Genomic DNA, 22,223 nt, shown 5'->3' on the forward strand with positions numbered 1-22,223 from the left:
ACAATAAACAATAAGAAGTTACTCGTTACTATGAACTGGTGGTATACTACTATGAACACTATAAACTAATTAAAAATATCAAGATAGGGAAAAAGTATGTGTGCATTATTTAAAATGAAGTAAATATCAACTTATTATACTTACTGCGTTGTTGGATGTTTAAAGTCTTGTCCAATTCGGTCATGCATGAATTCACATGTCACGTTGATTAGCCCAAATCCCTTTTTAAAGTCAACATAATCATAAACCTGGAAAGGGTTTGCTCTAGGACGAATAACTTTTTGTTTCTTCAGCGCGACAACAATGTTGATAATTTCTTTATTATCATCGTCGAGTTTATCAAATATAAAATGCTAGTCTTTAATCATTTTACCAAAGCCTTCATAATATCATAAAAATATAAACAATTTTAAAAAGTTAGGTTTGGATCCACTGTTTCATGTTAAACTGAAGTGTAAATTTCCCCCAGACCACCGGTAACGTTTGTTTCATTATCAATCCGATAGCCAGTGGATATAAAAGTAATTTCTGTTTAAGATAAGCACCCATATTGTTATTGCTATTTTAACTTATATTTAATTTTAACAAAATTATTATTAAAAATGCCTTTTACTCTTACAGTAGTTCTTGATAAAATGAGCAGTTCACCAGATGTTGCTCAAGTTATAAACACAATAAAACAAAAAATTATATTGTTGACTTGTTTAGTTAAATTGAGACTAGACAAGTTTCAAACCTAAAAATATTTCATAGATTGAGGACGTTTTTACTTATAACTAATCCTGGCGCAGGTTGAAATATCTACTATGGAAGAAACAAAAAATATAATTAAAAACAGCTTGATTAACCTTAAAAAACAAATACTATTTGCAATTGACACAAAGCCAATTTTTAGGAGTCTCTGAAATATTGTTGTGCTCAAGGTGAAACCACTGAGTTTCACAATTATTGTCGCTACCACACCTTAACATTTGGCGTCCTATCTGACTTTTGACATGAACAGCACAAGGTTGATTTAGATCCTCAATTTTCTGTGAAATATCTCCTTAGAAGCTCTGGTCTAATAACAATGAAAATCGAGAGCTTTTGTAACATTTTTATAATAAAAATTAATATCATATAATCTTTCAACATACAAAATATTTTCAAACCACATTATGAAACACAATATTCACATTCAGTCACAAACATCTGATATTGAATATAATAATCATTGATATTGATCCCAAGAGAACTGATTAATAATGTGGTGAAGTCTTCCAGATTTGGCTCGTCTTCTAATAGGTATGGACATTTTGCTTCTTCGCATCCAAAATCAAACCAGGAACATGGCATTAAACCATTTGGAGGTGTACCAATTTCAGGATGCTTTGAAGATACATTATAAATCCAGCTGCTGACAACATAAAATTAGTATGTTGGTCATCATACTCTTCCAAAGCCAATACTGTAGAAAACAACCCTATTGTGGATAACAAACACCTTTTAACACACCTAAAGAAGGCTTCTCAATGGTTGTTTACTATCTTCAATCTAGAAGCAATAATTCTTCCAGTTCTGTATTTGAACCAGGTACTATTTTGTGATTGTTCTCGAATTATTGCCTCGATAGCTTCACTTTGCTCAGGAGTCAAAGTCAAATGCAAAATGTTACATATAGCCAGTCATTCCTCATATGATTTGCTAATGTCTGAAGAATACCAGTTGCCTAAAAGGGAAATTGTTTTCCATTTTTGATACAAATGTCTCTAGTAATCTACAAACTGCAGGGTTGATATCGATTTCCTGAAGTTTCGTCAACAGATTACTAAGTTCACCTTCATCCAGACAAGGAGCATATCTCTCAGACAGAGTTTTCTTCTCAGTTTTTTTTGACCAATCCATATCTTGTACTCTAAGCATATAAAGTAAAACCATGGAAATATGATTGCAGACATCTGATAAGCCAGCCATGCATGTGCAGTGGGCACTAGAAATACTAGTATCTTTTAGGATAATAATCCAAATTTTTAATGATTTTTCTCTTTTTCTTTGAAAGTGTTGAACCTGTAATAAAGAGAACAATTTAAATAAAGATGTTTTATGAATAAACAATCATTTGCAGAAAACTTTTGCAAGTTAATTAAACTCTGTAAAGCAATGTAAATAAATATATATTGTTTACTTTAGCAATGACAACAATGGCTTCATCATTGACCTGCTTCACCCAAAGCTCCTGAACAGAGCCAGCCTCGAATTGCTTGTAGGCTTGTAAGCTTTTATAAGCTTTGAGCTGTTGGCCTGTATAAAAACTGTGACTGAGAATTAAAAAATTCACCAGATCCATCATTGTAATATTGGGAACTTTGTACATGTCAAGGCTACATTCCTTAACAGGAATTGCATATGGGTAAATATTGTATAATTTCCAATTTTTGATCATATTGGCACTTTACATCATCGCTTAAGGTCTGATAATATTCACTTCGATCCATGTTGCTGAAATGATGATAAAGAACAATGCAAAAACATAAAAGACACAATTAAAACACAAAATACGCACGTGAACAAATGGAAAATAATTCTTTTGTTTGCCACCCAGGCAAAATGGCAAACTTGTCAGTCACGTGTTCTGGAATGGTTCGTATCAAGGAAGACCGAGATTCATCAAACCTTATATTTTCCTTGTCTGAGATAAAAACGTTAGAAGAAAGCTATTTTTCTTCTACAGACCCAATACAAGCATTCGACAAACTGTGGCTTCATGGAAATAAACATCAGTGCATTTAAATTTTACACAGGCTTACTCTTAAATACCCGTATTTTAACGGATTGTCTTAGTATGACATTTTTGTCCTTTTTAAGATTGTATTATAGTATCTGATTAATAGTTATCGCAGGTGAAATTTGGAAATTATAATCGAGACTTATCGGAAATCCAGACTGCAGCTATCTTCATATCACTTATATTTTAAAAATATAACCTCAAAGAACCTAAGCAAAATATCCAAACAATCACAACATTATATATTATAATTGTGTGGATGAAATGGAATCAGAAATAATTACGCTCGCCAATCAAATGTGTAGAACATGTTTACGAGAAGAAGCAGACAAAAGTATATTTGATCTACATAAACCATCTTCAACAGATTTTGCTTCAATTTTAAGATCTTTTATTCCTATTGAAGTACTAATGTAACATTTAGTTTATTATTTTAACTATTTTAATTTTTGTTCTTTATTTTAAGATAAATAACGGTGATGGATTACCAAAACATATATGTAAGAAGTGTTTAAAAATTCTCCTCAGTTTTCAGAAGTTCAAAATAAGTACTATGGAAAATGATTTAAAATTGAGAAAAGTTTTGGAAGAAAAAGTAAAAAAGAGAGCAAATCAACAAGCTATTTACACCATTCAATCAATGGATGTTAGTATCGATGGATCAAAGGAACAGGTATTAATAAAATTGGAATTCATTAAAATAAACTGAAATGATTTTTTAAAACAATGGAAATAGTTTCCAAATGAAGGCATACTTTTTATATTAAAAAGCTGGAAGAATTTGTATTTAACAATAAAGGAACTATTCTTAAACATAGTTATTTCGAAATTATACTATGAAGTATTTTCAATTTTCATAATATAATACCACAAACAGGTCAAAATGCAGAATAGAAAATATTTATTTTGACTTAAACCTACATTTTTACAGTTAGGTATTTGTTCCTCCATACTACAGTCTAAACACCTTATTTTCTCTAGCTATTTGTATTTCATTCTCTGTTCTATTATGTGATATTGTCATGCATATGTTTTTCTGTCAAGATAGTCAAATTGTTTTTTCTGTGAAATTAAAGGTATTTAATAATTTTTGAAGATTATCTTCATTTTCGGTAAATATGGCATCATCTGCATAGCACAGGATTTGTCTCTGTCACCCATTTCTTAACCTTTTCCTTAGCACACCTTTTTATGATCTCATCCATTATTATGTTAAATAACATGGGCCTATGAGAGTCTCCTTGTCTGATACCACTGTTGACTGTTATGGTTTTTTTTTGTTTACCCTGTGTCCAAGAACTTGACTTTTTTATGGTCTGGATGATATTGATAGGTATGTTTCTTTTGTACAATAGGTGAATAACACTTTCCAGTTTAATATGATCAAAGGCATTTGTGAGGTCAACAAAGCATAGGAATGCTAGTTTGATACATTCTATGGATTTTTCAACCAGTTGTCATAGGATAAATACTGTATCTACACAGGATCTTCCTGATCTGAATCATTGTTGCTCATCTTCTAGTGTTGTGATTGATTTAATTTTGTTGGTGATAATTTTTGTATTGAGTGGTAATGTTTTAACCAGGAAATTTATGCTCCTGTGGTTAGCCGGAACTTGTTTATCTCCATTTTGACACATGAGTATAATGGTACTGCCTCTAGAAATTTTCTGTTTTTTAAGGTCTTTAGGGCTTGGTCGACTTCTACGTCATTCCTTATGTGCAGTATGTTGGTTTTCTTACTTTACCTTCTTTAAATAGCTAGTAGACCACACATTTGTCTTCTGATATTTGACTTGATTCACAGAGTTCGGTTATTTCTTTCGGTTGTTGTCGTATCAGAGCCTGCAGTGCTTCTAGGTGGACTCAGTAGCATAGGAGCAATGTTGCCAGCCTCAATCCCCAAAAAAATAGGGGGGTTGAGGGACTAGGTTAGCAACCTACCCCTCAGAAAACAGATAACTATCCCAAACGTTTATTTTGTTGAAATTGTCAGTGAATGAGCTATTATTTTTGTGTGTTTGATATTATTTGCACTGATTAAACCACATTGAATGTTTCATTGAAGGTATTGTTACTCCTAAGTATGTCTATGATTTTAGTTAGAATTCAGTTGATTATAGTGAGATTATATATTTTTTAAACTTTCTGTTTACTTTTTATGCCATTTATGTCTAAGTTGGTATATAAGTATGTCATAAGTGGCCAACCTTTGTGGCTGCAGGGTCACATTTCTAAAAGTAGACTTTGCATGAATCAATTTTGCATAGTTGACTAATGCAAATACAAAAATGTTATATTTGATAATTGAAATCAGAGAATAAACTATCCAAATCCAAACAGTTAAAATCTCTCCTTTAGCTATGCATTACATTTCAATTTCACACTTCTCATTTGTTTATATCATAACAAGGAAATCATATCTACAGCATCGAGAAAAAAATTTATGCCAAAAGTGACCTCGAGAAAAACTTGGAAATTATTTACAGAGTTGTAGGTCCACCGCCAGAGGGCGTAATTAAATACAAAAATTATAAAATTAATAATTTACAAATTTTGCCTAATGAAGATGCATTTAAACTATGATTATCGTATTCTTCAAGAAATTCAGTGTATATTTGATTTTTAGTCTATCTTTTCAAATAAGAGGTGGTGGTGGGGGGAACTTTATTATGAAAAAACGCCTGTAAGTTCAGTTCTACTTAACCTATCTATGCAAACTTAGACTTTTTGAAGAGAGCTCCTCTCTACCAATGTAAGATTTATAATTTCGATACAACCTAATCAGTAACGTATACGCTAGAAGGCGCTATTTATTTATTTTTTTAAATCTAGCTATCCTTGAAAAATGTTAAATGGAAACATGCAGTTTTAATTGGAGAATATAAACGTAGACCAAAATAGCAACAGAACAGCGAAAACCGCATGCCGATATCTTTTTCGTATTACGAGATGTCCTAAGAAAAGTGTAAATTTTAAGCATTTTCCTTTAAACATAAATTACTCCGGTTTGACTGAACGGATTTTAACATTTTTTGACTCCTCAATATTTTCTTTCCTTGTTTTATTATTAATAGTTCCAATTATTATGTCAATATTACTTATGCTGTCACCGGGAAACTGCGTTATGGAAGTTAAAATGGAAATATAACTTAATACTCTGAATGGCGTTTCGTATTCTCTTGATCATGTTATCTCTAGTAGTGGGTCTAAGTGCACAAACAAGGTCTTTAATCCGGCATCAGAGATAGAAATCTAAGACGGTTAAGTCTGGTGACCTGGTCCAAAAATAAAAGGTCCAATTATCTGATCATCTACAATACCACACCACACATTCACCGACCATCGCCAGTGATACTGAACTTCTTCTGTGACCAATAGTGCATATTATGCCGGTTAACCGTATCATCACTACTAAATGTAGCTTCGTCTGACCACAAAATACGTGACGTTAATTGAGGGTCGTCATATAGCATATGTAGTAACCAGTTTCAATAATCCAACTTTCTGTCGTCATCACGATTAACCAATTGTTGATGATATGGATGAAATCTAAAAGAAATATAATGTCCTATTAAATATCTTTTCGGAATGATAAATAAATTATTACCTATGTTAAAATATAACCATGCCCACAAATAATATTATGCGGGTATATTTTGTTTAAGAAACATATCTTTTTACATCATAATTTACCTGTGTCCTGTCAAAATACGTTGAACGGTGGTTCTGCTTATTCCCAAGTCTCTACTTATTGCTCTAATACTTAAATGCGGGTTAAATTGCACACATACCAAAACATTTATTGTGTTTTCCTCTGAACGACCTCTGTCCTAAAACGACTTAAATACGGGAAGATTTACATTTCCAGTTACTGGGATGACGTCTTTGGGGATATTGTATGCCATATACCGTAGTCGCAACAGTTGCATTTCTCATACATTCAAAGTAAATGCCTATCATATCAAATGCTTCTTCGTTTGTAAGAATCATCTTGATATAACTTTTAAGTAAATTTTATATCGAATTTAATGCTCACAAATCTCAATGACACGTAAATGACCAAATTACTAGGTTTATTAATTTGATACAAGACGTATCTTTTTGCGTTGTTTTTTTCATGGCCCACTACTTGTTTTTATATATTTCCATCATAACTTCCATAACGCAGTTTCTCTGTCACAGCATAAGTTATATTGACATAATATTATCAATAGAACAAAGAAAGACAATTTTGAGAAGTCAAAAAATGTTAAAATCCGTTCAGTTCAGTCCAGAGTAATTTATGTTTAAAGGAAAATTCTTAAAATTTACACTTTTCTTAGGATATCTCGTAATACGAAAAAGATATCGTCCGTTTTCGCTATTCTGTTGCTAATTTGGTCTACTTTTATAATCCTTGATTAAAACTGCATGTATCCATTCAACATTTTTCAAGGATAGCCATATAAAAAAAATTACATAAATAGGGCCCTCTAGCATATACGTTACTCATTAGGTTGTCTTGAAATTGTAACTCTTACATTGGTAGAGAGGAACTCTCTTCAAAAAGACTATGTTTGCATAGATAGGTTAAGTAGAACTGGACTTACACGCGTTTTTTCATAATAAAATTCCCGCTTCCCCCCACCTCTTATTTGAAGAGATAGACTAAAACTTGTAAAATCAAATATACAGTGAATTTCTGCAGAATACGATAATCATAGTTTAAATGCATCTTAATTATGGAACTTGCAGTTTCTTTCCTTAGATAGTTTTCTTGAATGCCCTCTTAACTGCTCTTTTGTAATCACATGGAAAATGTCCAAGTGGCAAGTGTAGATATGCGCAAGAATTTTATAAGTTTCTATTAAGTCTCCTCTGAAGCGACGTTCTCTGAAAGTGGGTAGGGCAAATATTCTAAGGCGTTCTTTCAGCGAGGGAGGTATTTTAGTAAACCTTCGCTGAACTCGTTTTAAAAGCACAATATCCTTCACAAATTATGGATTCCACACTGAATGCGCAAATTCAAGCTTTGGCTTTATATACGTTTTGTAAAGAAGTCTTATCATCTCAACTGAGTGATCCTTAAAAGCTTTTTGTACCATATAAGTGAATGAGTTGGCTTTCTTGACTATTTGGTTAATATGTACATACCATTTTAGGTTTTCGGTAACTATAACTCCAAGATCACTTTGCTGATCAACTGTAATAATATCCACACCTTTTAATGTATTAGCTCTTCTGGTATTGTTTGAACCAATGTGTAGGACACTACATTTTGTTTCATTGAGCTTCATTTTCCAGGTGTTTGTCCATTTATCTTGTGTGCAAGTCATATTGGAGTAACTGAATGATATATTTGTTTTAATGGTCACAGCAAGATCACTAATGTAGATCACAAAGAGAAGGGGACCAAGAACAGACCCTTGAGGTACTCCACTAAGAACCTCGTGCTTGGTTGACAAAATACCATTCGCTTTCACTTGGAACTGCATAAGCTGTAGAAAGGATGAAATTAGGGCCAAAAGATTCCCTCTTATTCCAAGATGCTCCAGTGTGTGTAACAATAATATATGAGGGACTTTGTCGAATGTCTTTTCAAAGTCCAGGTTTATGACATCCGTAGCACTCCATTGTCATAAGCAGTGGTCCAATGGTCTAGACATGCCAGAAGATTTGTTGTTGTGGATTGACCAGGCATAAACCCATGATGGCTTTTGGGTACAATGTCATTTTCTATTATGAAAGTTGTTAGTTCCTTTGCTATTATCTTCTCCATAACTTTACACTGATGACAAGTCAAACTAATCGGTCTATAGTTTGACGCTAGACCTTTGTCTTCTTTCTTGAATATAGGGATTACAGTTGCTCACACACAGCGTTTTAAAAATATTGTAGGAATTTGGTCTGGGCCTGGGCTGAAATGGTTTTTCAAGTTGTTAATGGCTTCTTCTACTTTCGCATCAGTGAAATTTATGGTAATAATGCTGGGAATTACCCTTCTGTTGTCTGGGAAACTAGGCAATGCATTAAGATTCTTGTTTTTAGTAAATGTCTGCTCAAATTGATCTGCAAATGCTTCAGCTACTTGTTCGTAATCACTTACCACTTTTTCTGTGACTGGATCTTTTAATGTTATGGAAATTACCTTTGACATTTAGTACTGATTACTACTAAAACCGAAATTTTGATCTGAAAATTTGTTTGACTCTAGGTTTAATGGAAATTGTATTTTTATAAATTTGGTTTTCAATTAAGATATGTTTCGTTATCTGTACTTCTACAACTATGCAGTTGAAGTTTTCTCAAAACAGATAAAAATCAATATCTAAATTAAAATTAACATTCTGTATGGATCTTTGTCTTGAATTGGAATAAGTTTTGATTCGTTTACTCTAATTCCTTAATTTGTTATACTTTGAATAAATACATTTCTATAATTTTCGCATTTTTTGCTTAAAAATTGACAATTCAGCAACTGTCAATATAAAAGATCTTTAATATAATACAAGTCTCTTTAACTAACCTGCAAAATACTTTTTATATGAACACTGATCGAAGCAGTCTGGTTCTGGATGCTTCAAATCTGTGCATTAAGGTCTGGGATGGAAAAATTTGAAGTTTGGTTATCCATAAAATATGGGAGTTTCATTTTCAAGAGTTTGGCTTTAATCTGTATAATAGTCATAATTGTTATGAGATGGTTATTAAAACCTTGATTTCTGTTACATTGAAAAGTTCTTGGTTAAATAAAATCGATTTCCCGATTGTAGCTAGGATCTGTGGTTGAGTTGATTCGTTTAGTGGACTGTATTTTACAAAAGTCTGATGTCTCGATTGGTATTCCGATTGATTAATTCTAGTTGAGAGTATAATTTAATGTTTTAACTTAATCTTCATTTTTACTTCTCTTTTTCAACTTCTCTTTGACAATAACAACCTTTTGATCTGAATCATTATCAAAAAAAATTATCTTATAAAATGCATTTTTCATAGGCGGGTGTTGATTAAAATTACACATTATACAAAATCATATTAAATTATACAAAATAAATACAGTCTGTCTTTTGGATTTGGTCTAATTACTGAAGAATAATTTTGCTGGTTATTTTCAAATTGTGGTTCTAGCCTTTGTTTAAACATTTTGGCCAATTTTTGGATCAATACCATTTAATAAGGTATTTGAAGTTATGTTCTTTGTTGAAATTATTGTCCTTCCTAGTATGTGATTTCGAATGGTGTTGCGAGTAGAGGACTCAAAATAAAACTGTCTAAGAGTTTTTTAAAATTCCAACGTTTTGATCTTTTTTTGACCTTTATCAAAGCTAAAAATATATGGTACGTTATAACTCAAACGTTGATAAAGATAAACAAGTAAACAAAAAATTGTGAAAGTAGAAGTAAACCAATAGTCAGATAGTGTAACAATTTAAATTTCTATACATGTATATACAGGGTGTTTATAGCATTCCAAGCTCTCGGAAATGATTCTATAAATAAATTGAATAAAAAAAGTTGGTATAACACAACTTCCAACAACGACTGGGAAGCGAGTTATAGTGAGCGATAGATTTCGCCCGGATTCCTGATCCACTAATAGGAAGCCAAATTGAATGTCTCGGGTCTAAGATTGGCAATTATTAAAAATATAGTTCAAAGTTAAAATATTATTACAATTCATAAAATGGAAACAGATAATTTTCTTAATATTATCCATAACGTAACACTTGCCTACATCTTGCCTTGTACACATCATTCTCTTTAGAATTAAGTTTTCTGTAAGTTTTATTTGAAAGTTTAATTTATTTATTAGGCATTTAACGAAGTTATTTCACTCCAAACGTAAAAAAAGTGTATTTTGGAGTTAAGTTTTTTGTATTTTACGTCAGTTAACGTAAATACTGTTGCAGTTACAGATCTGAGACCTATTTTAATCAATTTTTCAGATCAAAATACGGTATAGACCAAACAAATTTGCATGACCATTTCAGACCTGAGACATTTCTATTATTGGTGGATCAGGGATCCGGGCGAAATCTATTGTTTACGAAGCGTTTTTGGAAGTTTTGTTATACCAACTTTTTTCCTTATATTTCCCGAGACATTGGATTGCTATTCCGAAACACCCTGTATAAATGAATAGGATACACTGCATCTAAGACAAACTATATAACAAACAAAAAAGAACATTGTATAAAACAGAAGAACAATGAAAAGGTTATTTAAAGAAACCAATATATACACATATAAGTAAAAACCTATACTAACAATATACCTTTTTAAATAATTAGACGCCAGTCAAAAGATAATATACATATGTATATACAAATTCTGCACGAAATATAATTCTCCTGTTAACATACATCTATTAGTGAATGAATACTTCCACCAAACTTTTCCAATGTTAACAAAAGCATGAACGGTAAAAACTGTTGGAATTATTCTACGAGTAATTACCATCAAGTACTAGTCAGGTCAGTATGTGTCGACATATAAACATTCAAAAGATGGTTATAATGCACCCCGAGATCTTTACGGTTATTAACTGTATCATTCAATTTTATGTATATCATTTCGCTGATGGTTCTTTTTGCATATTTATGTTTTTTATCCAGAATTTTCACATCATCAAAATTAAACTTGTGACCATCAGTGAAATGATTAATTAATTATTCTACGAGATGTGTTTGCGATACTTTTTGATCTGTGAATTGTTTACTAATAGTTGAATACATTAATGCATCTCAAGTTTGTAGTCTCAAAACAAAAATCTGAGTATTAATTTGCTGCCTAGGAATTGATTTTTTGTGAAATTATTATATATTATACCTTATTTTTAAATTAGGAGGACCATTTTAGGAAACCCGAATTAAACCACCAAAAATCACTAAAAAAAGTTACTAGATTGGAAGCGATGACAAAATACTAGTTATACTAAAATTATACAGTCTGGAAATAATGAACTACATACTAAATAATAATTAACCTAGAAGACACACGGTGAAAGAAACATTGCATATTATTGACAACGATAAAAAAATACAACGAATTGTCAAATTAAATCTATAAAGAACTTCAATATCGGTGACTACGTTTGTAAGAATGTTAATAAAAGTTGTCAGATTTGGTGGCACATACGATACACATACACTAGTTATACTGACTTGTCGGCTCAAATTTGACACGCCTCGCGCATGGTGTTACTCTGGAATCAAAATGTTTCTTTGGCCATTCAGATTAGGTTGGAATTGTACGTATTTACTGGGTTTTTTGTCTAATATTTTTTGTGCTCAGCGGCAATTATAGAATTGACCTAACTGTTATTATTTTCTTTTAAAATATTGTACTTCCTATTATGAAATCATAATGCCATCGCTATATGTAAATCGAAATACCAAAGAAACAGGTTTTGAATACTTTGGTTTCAAAGAAAAATACTTGGCAAAGCAGTAGATAGGATCATGTGGTCGAGAGGATAAAATTAATTTAAAATATGGTAAATGATTGTTGCAAATCACAAAATAACCACAATTTCTGTTTTTTTCCCAATAATTATACTTATTTTATGTTCTTGTCAATTCACTTACAGAATTATTAACAACAACAGTCTAGTTGGAAATATTTAGATACGTACTGAAGTATTTAAGTCTGGATCAAGATATGACTGTAGGGAATTATCAAATTTTTACGAGTTATAAATTATTTAAATATTCACAGTTTTCAAGGAGTTATATATATATATATATATTTACGAATTTTGGCATAATTCTTTCATCAAAATGTTGGGTGCTACTTATTAGATTTGTTCATTTTCAATCAAGAGATACATTTTGTTTTAGAAAATAATGAACTATTTTGCAAAAAAATAGTAGCATGTGAGTTATTGTTTATTTTTTTGATTTTTCAGATTGTAAGTGATATAATACCTTTGGAACAAACTTTTGAAGTAATCTCTGCTGTTGTTATTGATAATACTAAATCCCCACCTGTGCCAAAAGAATCAATAGAGAACAAAAATATGAACAATGATACTCTGAGTACAGATGATCTCACTTTTGTAACAGATTCGGATTCTTCTGAATATGATAAGGACATTTGTAAATCAGGCAAAAATATGCATTTGAAGGTTAAAACTGGTGTGAAATGCAATATTTGTGACAAAGTTTTAGGTTCAAAGGGAAATCTTAATCAGCATATGGCAATACATGGTAAAAATCGACCTTACTCGTGTAATGTCTGTGATAAAAAGTTTACTAGGGCTGATCATGTTTTAATACATAAAAGGATCCATACAGGTAAAATAAAGTTAGTGTTTCAAAGAAATATTTTAAGGCATATCCATTGATAAGCAATAAGATATTAAAATAAGAATTCTTGTTAATTATTTCCACATTTCTTATTCCTGATTGGTTACGTCACAATATCTTTGTTAGGTTTCAAAATTGTCGTTCGCGAGTTTATATTGACTACTAATTGTGCTAATAAATATGCTGGTAACTATGTATGGGTGCGCAACTAAGAATTATGTTTCATCTTTAGAAAAAAAATTCTACTGACACACTGATTACACACAACTGCAGCAACAATTACACTGTCTGACGCGCGTTTCTATAACCAATTTATCGTCTTCAGAGACTGAAGGTAAACCTATCAAATTTACTTCACTATTTTATGTTGAATTTTCCTACCAGTGAACCTTCGATCGGGAAAACTTCTTCGTCCGGAATCTTCATATTCATTCCTCAACTACTAAACTTTAGAGTGGGCTGTAAGGAATAGGCCCTTTGTCCTTATTTAAACTGGTCTGACATTTAACAATTTATAATTGGATACATGTTTTAACATTTACATGATATATATTTATTTCATGATTATGACTGGCAACGTGATTGGTAATACTCGATTGTTCGATTCACCCATTCTTAAATGAGCTACGTGTTGCATTGGAGCAGCTGATCAGTACTTAGAAAATCATTTTTTTCACGGCTTTTAAAGGGGCGCAAGTAGAAAGTTTGACATAATTAGATAGTACAAATTAAAATAATGGTACTCAGTACATGATTTAATTCAAAGCTTTCAATTTCTACCTGAAGTAAAGGTTTTCTGAGAGCACGGTTTATTCTTTTTTTTTTCTCTTTTGTACATAATTCAATCTATCACTTCACGGATTAACATATTTTAGAGAATTGTTGAATTTATAAGCTTTTCACTTTTATTTATAGGGGAACGGCCACATAAATGTTTGATATGTAAAAAAACGTTTATTCAATATGCTACGTTAAAGGCGCATTTAGGTACTCACAGTAATGAGAAACCGCACATGTGTACGGTGTGTGGAAAGTCATTTAAACAAGCTGCTTCTTTATCTAGTCATAATCGAATTCATACAGGAGAAGTGCCGTTTGTTTGTGAATTGTGTGGTAAAGGATTCAGAACTGGTGGAACTCTAAGCATACATATGAGGTAAGATTAATAGTAGTCGTTACCTAGCTCAATCATATTTATCTAAAATTTTTTTCAAAACCAAATTATTTTTTATTATTCCTTGATTCAGTAAATAAATAACCTAACCTAACCAATGATAGTAATTTTATTGAGTTTCAAATCATTTTAAACTGGTATCTGTATGTTAACGAGCTACCGTACAAGCTTAGGTAATCAGTAACATAACGAGCTCTGTTTCTGTGTCTCACGTGATTTTGGAACTATCTTTACCTAAATAAATTTGGCACGACCATTTGGTCTATATATGATAGTAATGGATTAGAGAAAAGAAAATTTTCTTTGTTTTGTATACTGCGTTGAAAGACGACTGCAAAAGTCTTTTTGAGTTTACTTGTATGAATCTGTAGACATTCATATAAGCAGTTTTTTGATGTTTATTTCGGCAGTAAGTTTATCATGGTATCAGACATCACTTCAGTTATTTATCTATTAGTCTCACTTCGATCTTGCAACACGAAATCGCGGACTTCTCCAAATTTTTGTGTGTGATAGCATTTAGGTGTGCTCCACCTTCACGTTCGTCTGTATACGACGACACCTTTTCACTATGGCACTGCAGATTCGCCGAATCTAATCTTTGTGAATTTGCGTTGAACTCTTTTAAAGGCAGTTATTTAATCACTATGCTTTGATCGACATGATCCATTTTTATTGATGAGAGAACTTTTGTTTGTATCTTGTTTCTGGCGTATTAGTTTATATTTACCAAGGAGGAGACACTAGATAGTAATGTACGCGCGACGTCGCTTTTTATTTTATTTGTAATAACTAATGTAATCACCCTCGTTATTAACAACACTTTCCTATCAAGTGTGCAAATTTTCAATGCAGGACCGATAAAAATCAATTGTTGTGTGAGTTACAATACCCGAGATAATCATACATAATACAAATTTTCAAGAAAAAGTAATTATCGAAATAAATGGAAATCCGACGATGCGATATCACTCCATGATTCGTCTAACACAGTCCCTTTTTATGTTGCCGAAGGTTTTTCTATAGACAGACGAATAAAAGCATCTTCTTTAACAGTTTGCCCAGGTTTCAGCGCTCAGTCAAATACTCAAAAACGCCTTTTTAGTATTTAAAATAGGCCTAGCAGTATTCCGTGGTAATTCATTTTGAGCGAGCCATTGTCTTTTATGTTTTAGAATTATCATATAAAAATCATTTTTTGTATCCAATAAAGCCGATGAAGCAATACGTTGCTTGTGATAGGTTGGCTTTGTTATCTTTGTACATATTATGGGGGACCCAATCATTTGTTCTGCTCATTTTTTCAACAAAACCAAATGATTGGTCGACCGAGGTTGGTTAAGCGCGTTTGAAGGATTCATGATTGTGTGACTTGGATTTCCTTCCAATTCTGCCTTCAGCACGTAATTATCTAATGTTTATCTTCCAGATCTAAATTTCGAGAATCATTTTTTCTGCATTTACGAATGTCTAATGCAGTTGTAAACATCGCAAATGATTCTGATAGCAACTGTTGCGTTATTCCCCTTTCGAAACTCAAAAAGCATATAATGCAGAATATGCTCTTCTGGTATTTAACTGGTCATTTCATCCCAAATTGCCGAATTAAGTCACAATAACCTTAAAATATCTATTACAACAATTAAAAGTACTCAACGAGCTGGGAAATGACAATTAAATATATACATACGCAAAAACGACTTCATTATCCGATCCCCATAATATATATTTGATATTATTCTGCGGAAAGGTGACGAGAATTTCCATTTCCACAAGAGAAAGTATGTTCTATTATGTTCCTTCACTATGTGTGTTTAACTTGGGACCATGAATTTCTAACTGCTATTTGATGATACGTTCTTGAGGTTCTTGAGATGGTTTGAAAGTACCCCTATACTTGTATATAAATTCGAGAAAATTCTGCTAACTTTGTAATAATTAGGGTTCACACAAGCAATAAAAATTTAGTGGTCCAAAAGGACCACCTAAGTTATGATTTAGTGGTCCAAAAATATAACGTGGTAGACAAAAGTAAAAAAATTAACATATGCATGCTACACATACTTTTATACATATTTTTACGGCATATATAAATTCTTTTATGCAAAAACAGCACAGTAAATATAAAACATAGGCTTTTTTAAAAATATTTTGGGCGACAAATTTGTCGTCGATGTGTATGATTTTGGCGACATTTCTTGATGATTTGGCGACAATTGTCGCTACGTCGCCATGCTGGCGTGAACCCTAGTAATAATAATGCTTGTTTTGTGGTTGTGGCAATGAGATATAAATGTGCTTTTTAAATATATGTACTCGTAGATTTCTTTGGATTATCAAAAAATGAATATTCTTCTGTTTTACAGAATAATATCAAACATAGAGAAAAATACCCACATGTAAAGAACTAGAAAACAATTATTTCTGGAAATTATATTATTTATAATTAATATCACTCACATAATATTAAAATTATTTTAATAAATAGAAATAGGGTCCTTGGAATTTCCAATTCAATAAATTCAAATCATTAAAAAATCTAGAAATAGGTACTGAACAAATTTTTTTATTAAAATAACATAAAAGTTTGTGTTTTTGGATTCTTTTCGTGAAATTTTAGATTAAAAATAAGTTAGTGTCTTCATTATAACTGCAACGTTACATTTGAATATTTTTTCTATATTCTATGTTTCATAATTATTCCGCCAAAAAAAAAGTGAAACTGCATTAATGAACCAAAATATCAAAAAACATACATTCAATTATAAAGATTTAAAAATTCTTGAATTGGAATCAAATATACGAATTTTCCCATACATGGGAACGAGAAAACTATCAATGATAAATAAAGACAATCTAAGTTAAATTTATAATTCTGTTTTATAAATTTTAATGTAACTGCGCATAATTCAATTGATGGCTGACACTCATAAATTGCCTTATGTAAATTGCCAATGTCAAGTCATATTTTGATAAAGACCGCAGTGGTCGAAACGACAATTTTGAATGTGTTTTAGAAACTAATTTTCAACAAAAACAATTTAGAAAAGGAAGTAAAGAAATTTTCACAATCAAACTAACAAAATCTTCAATTGAAATATTGAAGTAAAATAGAAAATTATCAATTTCAGTATATGGAAGGGATAAAATTATATCATCTGCATATTTTTTATCAGTTTTATATGATTAAATTGATAAGTATTATTTTAGTTTCGATCCTCAAATGTAATTTACTCTAGAAAGAAAATAATGAACAATCATTACACCTGTTCTTGACAGTAAAATTAGAAATCATAATCTACTGGTGTAGGAGAACAATAAGTTCTGGCAGATATATCAATTATCATTCATATCACCCACGTAACACTAAGAATAGTTTAATCAAACAAATGAAATAGAATCCTCAAACTTTCGAATCCAATATTTCACGAAAAGAACTTAAAAATACTAAAACTTTTTTATGAAAACTCATATCCTTTACATCTTTTGAAAATAATTTCTTGTTTTTTTCCGGAATTGAAACTGAGTGAAAATGAGTATGTTTGCAGTTTTTTAAAGAGTATGCAAATGAGCTTTCAAGCAATTTAAAAAATCTAGAACACTTGTATTTATTTTGCGCTTTTTATACATTAATTTCCACTGTCGCGTTAATTTTTCAGTGAATACCATGTATGGTTGTAAAGTGAGTGAGATAACAAACTTGAAGCTTTAGGTGGAGTTAACTCCTTTTTATTGAATGAAAATAGCTTTAGTCAGAATCCTGCTCATTTTCCACAAGTTTTCGATACTCTTGCGTTTTAGATTATATTTATCGCTTGCCTACATTGAGCAAAAGACTGCATACTAGAAAAAAACCGACAAAGTCACGTTTCCATGAGGAAATTCCGCACTTGTTTTATCCTTAGTCATTGACGACTTTCTTGTATCTATGTATGTGAACTATTTCTAAAAGTTCTCTTTTTCGATTGCGTTCAAAGAATTTTTGAATTTTTATAATTCAATGTATGTTTTTCTCTACTGTATGTTTTGTCAATGCAGTTTTATACATTTCTAAAAGTTCTCTTTTTGTATTGGATTCTGATTAAAAATTTTTTGAATTTTTATAATTGAATCCATGTTTTATTTTAATATTCCAAGTTTTGCTAATGCAGTTTTATTTATTTTTTTATCGTATTGATGACTTTTTCATATATTTTATATATACCAAGATATCTCCCCTTTGTAAACAGATTCACAATTACTTCTTTTGTTTTTGTTTTAATTTGTTAATGTTTTAGTAATATTGTACTTATAGCAAGGGAAGGTGTTTTGATGTTTAGCTTCAGTTTTGTTCCTCAGTTGAATATTGTATTTGTTTATTCATCATTTTTTCACGATAATTATTCTCTTGTAATAAAATGTATGTTTTATGAATAGCTAAGTACCTAAAATCAAGATCTGATAGTTGGATAACTTCATAACCCAATATAATACTCAGTGATCTTTTTGATTACATTACATGTGAACACATTTTTATAAAGATCAAAATAGGTCGAAATGGGAATTGTTTACCTGTTTTAAAAATCAATTTTCAATCACAACAGACCTAAAAACAATACACATAATTTTCCTGTATTCTATAATGTTTTGATATATCGGGCTAGTTATCTGGAATTATTTATACAATTTTATTTTAAATAATCGACGGAAATCACTATTTTTTGCTTTATATTTGTTTCAAAGGTTGAGGGTCTTAGCACTAGACACATTTCTTACTTTTTGGACCAATATTTATGAAAATTCATGACATGACAATGAATTACAGTTTTTGTAGGTTCCATTTGAATGAGCGTCCCTATATTTGTATCTATTGCGACAAAACATTTGTCACTAGCTCTCATTTGAGAGTCCATCATAAATCTCACACTGGGGAAAAGTCACATATTTGCATTATATGTCACAAAGCGTTTACTCGAAGTGAACATTTAAAATCTCATTTGGTCATTCATAGTGGTAGAAAACCGTACCAGTGTATTATGTGTCCCAGGAAGTATACTCAAAGTAGTCACTTGAGAAGACATGTCAAAACAGTTCATGAAAATAAGATATGAAAAAATTGGTTGATTGGAACATTTGGGTGAGTAAAATATATTATATATCGGCATATTAGTCAACAAAGAGTATGTTCTATTGATTATGTGGAATAACGTTAAATGAGCTTGGGAAATTGAAAAAATTATTTTATCTTTCAACGAAAATAAATACAATAATACCAATAATGGTTTATTTAAAGTCGAGAGTTTAAAAGTCTGGATTTATTTAATACCGCCCGAGATCCATTCCAAATAGGTACTATGTCATTAGAGTGACTTTTGACGACAATGAGTTGATGTGTTTATAAAATGGAGCAATGGTTTTTTCGTGGTTTATCAGACAACTTGCCTTAAATAGATTCTCTAGCAATAGCTAGTTATTTTGCCACAAATAATGGTTTTATGACTGCTACAATCCGCGGCATGATCCAGATGAACAGACTGATAGATCTTGAAACTCTGAATTTTAAGGTACCAAGTGTTGAAGTTTAAACAAATATATTACATTTAGTTTGGAGCAAATTCGACTTCGATTTTATTGGACTTATGGTGTTTGAGTTTAAAAGTGTCTGATTTTAATCACAAAATAGTTAAAACGCGATAGGGAAATATTATTGTTTTCTAAAAGTTATAGTACCCCCTAGATTTTATTAATTTAATTTAATTAGTCTGATAACTAGCAAAAAAAACCAACTATCATAAAAAATGTAGTTTTGTAATTTTTTTTTTAAAAAGAGAATATGTCATAAAAATCAGGCCGTTTATTATTACTTGAATAAAATACTCTAATCAAATTTGCTCTATGTTAAACGTGAGTGTTGAAAATTATTAGTCCTGAAAAATCAGTGGTGCCCCTTTCTTTTAACAATATTCAGGTTAGATCCGTAAAGACGCCACGTTAATGCAAAAAAAAACAAGCCACAAATAAAAAAATCACAAGTAATTCTAAATTATTGTTACACTAATACAAGCTACCCTGTATCGTAAGTTTTAAGTTTTGAATATGTTATTCAAAAAATGAAATATACAGTCAATTGGGCAAGTTATGTGAATATAGTCCACTCAAATAAATATAAACAATGTCAGTAAATTGCGAAGTTGTTTATTCTATTTAATCCCTTACTATGATCAGGCGTTTCAAATGGCAAATCATTTTAATGGACAACTCATTTGAATTCCCTGCACTAACGAGCATTGTTGTATTGATCCCAGCAAGAGTTGACTTTTGTATTTCATAAATAACAATTTAATATGTCTCAAATAAAGAAATCTAAAGTTGTAGAATCCGTTCCTTCAGATAGGTATGCCAATCAAATTCTCTCTTTTCGTATATCCACCTAAACATGAATCAATTTTTTATTCACAATTAGATGGAACAAAACCAGACCAATAAATCAGTTTTTTTCGTCTTTCGTCATCACTTTATGTGAATTTCATCATCAATTTTTGTCTGTTTTCATGTCACTAGGCCGTCATCATGATATTTGTCCTCCCTTTACCAAACTGCCTACATCGTTGACATACATTTTCATCATTATTGACAGATTCTTCAACATGATGCCGGTGAATTTCATCAGGAAAAATGTTGTTACTTTTAAAAACGGGATAACTAAGCGAATTTCATAGCGAGATTACCTTAATTAAAAATGACCCTTTTACATTATCTTCTGTATCACAGTTATAAGAATATGAATAGTTTATTCAAGCATACAAAAAGCTAGCTAAGTTTTATTAAAAAATAATGGACCAATAATGGAATTTCCAGACGGTAGTTTTGGTTGCCTTCACATTTTCATATATATAACTGATATTCAACTTCAATTACAAATTATTCAGTTCGCTAAAAAATTTTTTTTAGGGATAAGTCGTATTTGAGATATAATAAATAGAACAAAAAATAATTTGTGTCAACTAGAGTTCACTCTTAAAATTAGGCGAATTACACCAGAACCCAGCCCAACAAAATCTAAACATTTGTATATTAAACTATTTTAGGTGTAAGACAACAGGAGCTATGATATATCATTTAATGATAAGACTTAAAATCAGTACTGTTACTTTAAACACACATAAAAATATTTGGACTGCAATTATCAAAATATTTCATTCATATTGAAGAAAAGGGCGTTAGCAGTAAATTAACTCATCTGAGCCTTATCGTTCGAGTAAAAATTAATATAATTTCTTATTATGTCCCCCATTAAGGTTTCCTAATGGCTAATTTGTTGTAAAAAAGAAACTATAAGTAATAAAATTATATTCGAATCAAATGAGGAATTTTCTCTCTTCCACAAAATTTAACCCTTCAACAAGAAAATGGTCAACGGGAAAGTCAGAGACATAACCAGAGATAAATTATGTGAACACTTGCCAGTTATATTAAATACAACTACAATTCAACGCCTGAAATTAACAGGTCTTATTTGTCAATCAATTAAAATCATATTTAATTTTAATTAATAAATATTTCTGAAATCATATTATTAATATTGTATCTCGATATACAGGGCATAGTAACAAGGGCGTTGTCAGACTAAGTCAAGACTAAGATAAAAAATAAGAACGCCTGGTACAGTCGAGAGCATGAAGCGTTACAATTTGGAAATCTTTGCCTCGATGACGATTGTCTTCTTCTTCTTCTTATTTTAAAACTATGTCTTGTGTTTTCAAAGAGGCAGCCTAAGTTGTGACTCCGAGGACCAGCTGTCATACCAGCGCTTTGGTGGTCTTCCAGGCGGTCTACTTGTATTGGGTCTCTCTTTCTTTGCGATTTTCGCCAGTCGATCGTCGTCCATTCTACTGACATGATCTCTCCAAGCTCTTCTTCTAGTTCTGGCCCATCTCACTATATCCGGAACGTCACACATTCTTCTAATTTCATTGCTCCTTATTCTGTCTCTTAGTGTTTTCCCTATGATTGAGCG

The 22,223-nt window shown here is 31.1% G+C and overlaps 2 protein-coding genes across 4 annotated transcripts; one reads left to right on the plus strand and one right to left on the minus strand.

Annotated features, from left to right (window-relative positions):
* Nucleotides 1-1,084: 1,084 nt before the first annotated feature.
* LOC130891040 (uncharacterized) lies at nt 1,085-2,805 on the minus strand. Of its 2 annotated transcripts, none has more exons than XM_057795531.1 (3): nt 2,543-2,805; nt 2,165-2,478; nt 1,085-2,046 (listed from the first exon to the last, which is right to left on the minus strand). In XM_057795531.1, exons 2-3 carry the CDS (start codon nt 2,420-2,422, stop codon nt 1,684-1,686), a joined length of 621 nt encoding a protein of 206 aa, XP_057651514.1. In that variant the 5' UTR covers nt 2,423-2,478; nt 2,543-2,805; the 3' UTR covers nt 1,085-1,683. The 2 variants fall into 2 exon arrangements, with proteins under 2 accessions (XP_057651514.1, XP_057651515.1); XM_057795532.1 differs by having other exon boundaries at nt 1,085-1,708; nt 1,765-2,046; nt 2,165-2,631.
* On the plus strand, nt 2,564-21,569 carry LOC130891038 (zinc finger protein 624-like). 2 transcript variants are annotated; one of them, XM_057795529.1, is made up of 6 exons: nt 2,564-3,169; nt 3,231-3,437; nt 12,654-13,041; nt 13,969-14,209; nt 19,041-19,343; nt 21,295-21,569. In XM_057795529.1, the coding sequence occupies exons 1-5, from the start codon at nt 3,029-3,031 to the stop codon at nt 19,315-19,317; spliced, it is 1,254 nt and encodes a 417-aa protein (XP_057651512.1). In that variant the 5' UTR covers nt 2,564-3,028; the 3' UTR covers nt 19,318-19,343; nt 21,295-21,569. The 2 variants fall into 2 exon arrangements, with proteins under 2 accessions (XP_057651512.1, XP_057651510.1); XM_057795527.1 differs by having other exon boundaries at nt 2,932-3,169; nt 19,032-19,343.
* The last annotated feature ends 654 nt before the right edge of the window (nt 21,570-22,223 follow it).

The sequence above is a fragment of the Diorhabda carinulata genome, chromosome 3, assembly GCF_026250575.1.
Source record: "Diorhabda carinulata isolate Delta chromosome 3, icDioCari1.1, whole genome shotgun sequence".
Taxonomy (NCBI): Eukaryota; Metazoa; Arthropoda; class Insecta; order Coleoptera; family Chrysomelidae; genus Diorhabda; species Diorhabda carinulata.

What these genes read in the sequence shown, in the direction of transcription:
- LOC130891038 (XM_057795527.1), top strand. Translation starts at nt 3,029, where the DNA reads ATGGAATCAGAAATAATTACGCTCGCCAATCAAATGTGTAGAACATGT. An exon ending in TCGATGGATCAAAGGAACAG is followed by an intron (nt 3,438 to 12,653) that starts GTATTAATAAAA and finishes TTGATTTTTCAG; the next exon opens with ATTGTAAGTGATATAATACC. An exon ending in ACATAAAAGGATCCATACAG is followed by an intron (nt 13,042 to 13,968) that starts GTAAAATAAAGT and finishes TTTTATTTATAG; the next exon opens with GGGAACGGCCACATAAATGT.
- LOC130891040 (XM_057795531.1), bottom strand. Translation starts at nt 2,422, where the DNA reads ATGATCAAAAATTGGAAATTATACAATATTTACCCATATGCAATTCCT. An exon ending in CCATTGTTGTCATTGCTAAA is followed by an intron (nt 2,047 to 2,164) that starts GTAAACAATATA and finishes TCTTTATTACAG; the next exon opens with GTTCAACACTTTCAAAGAAA.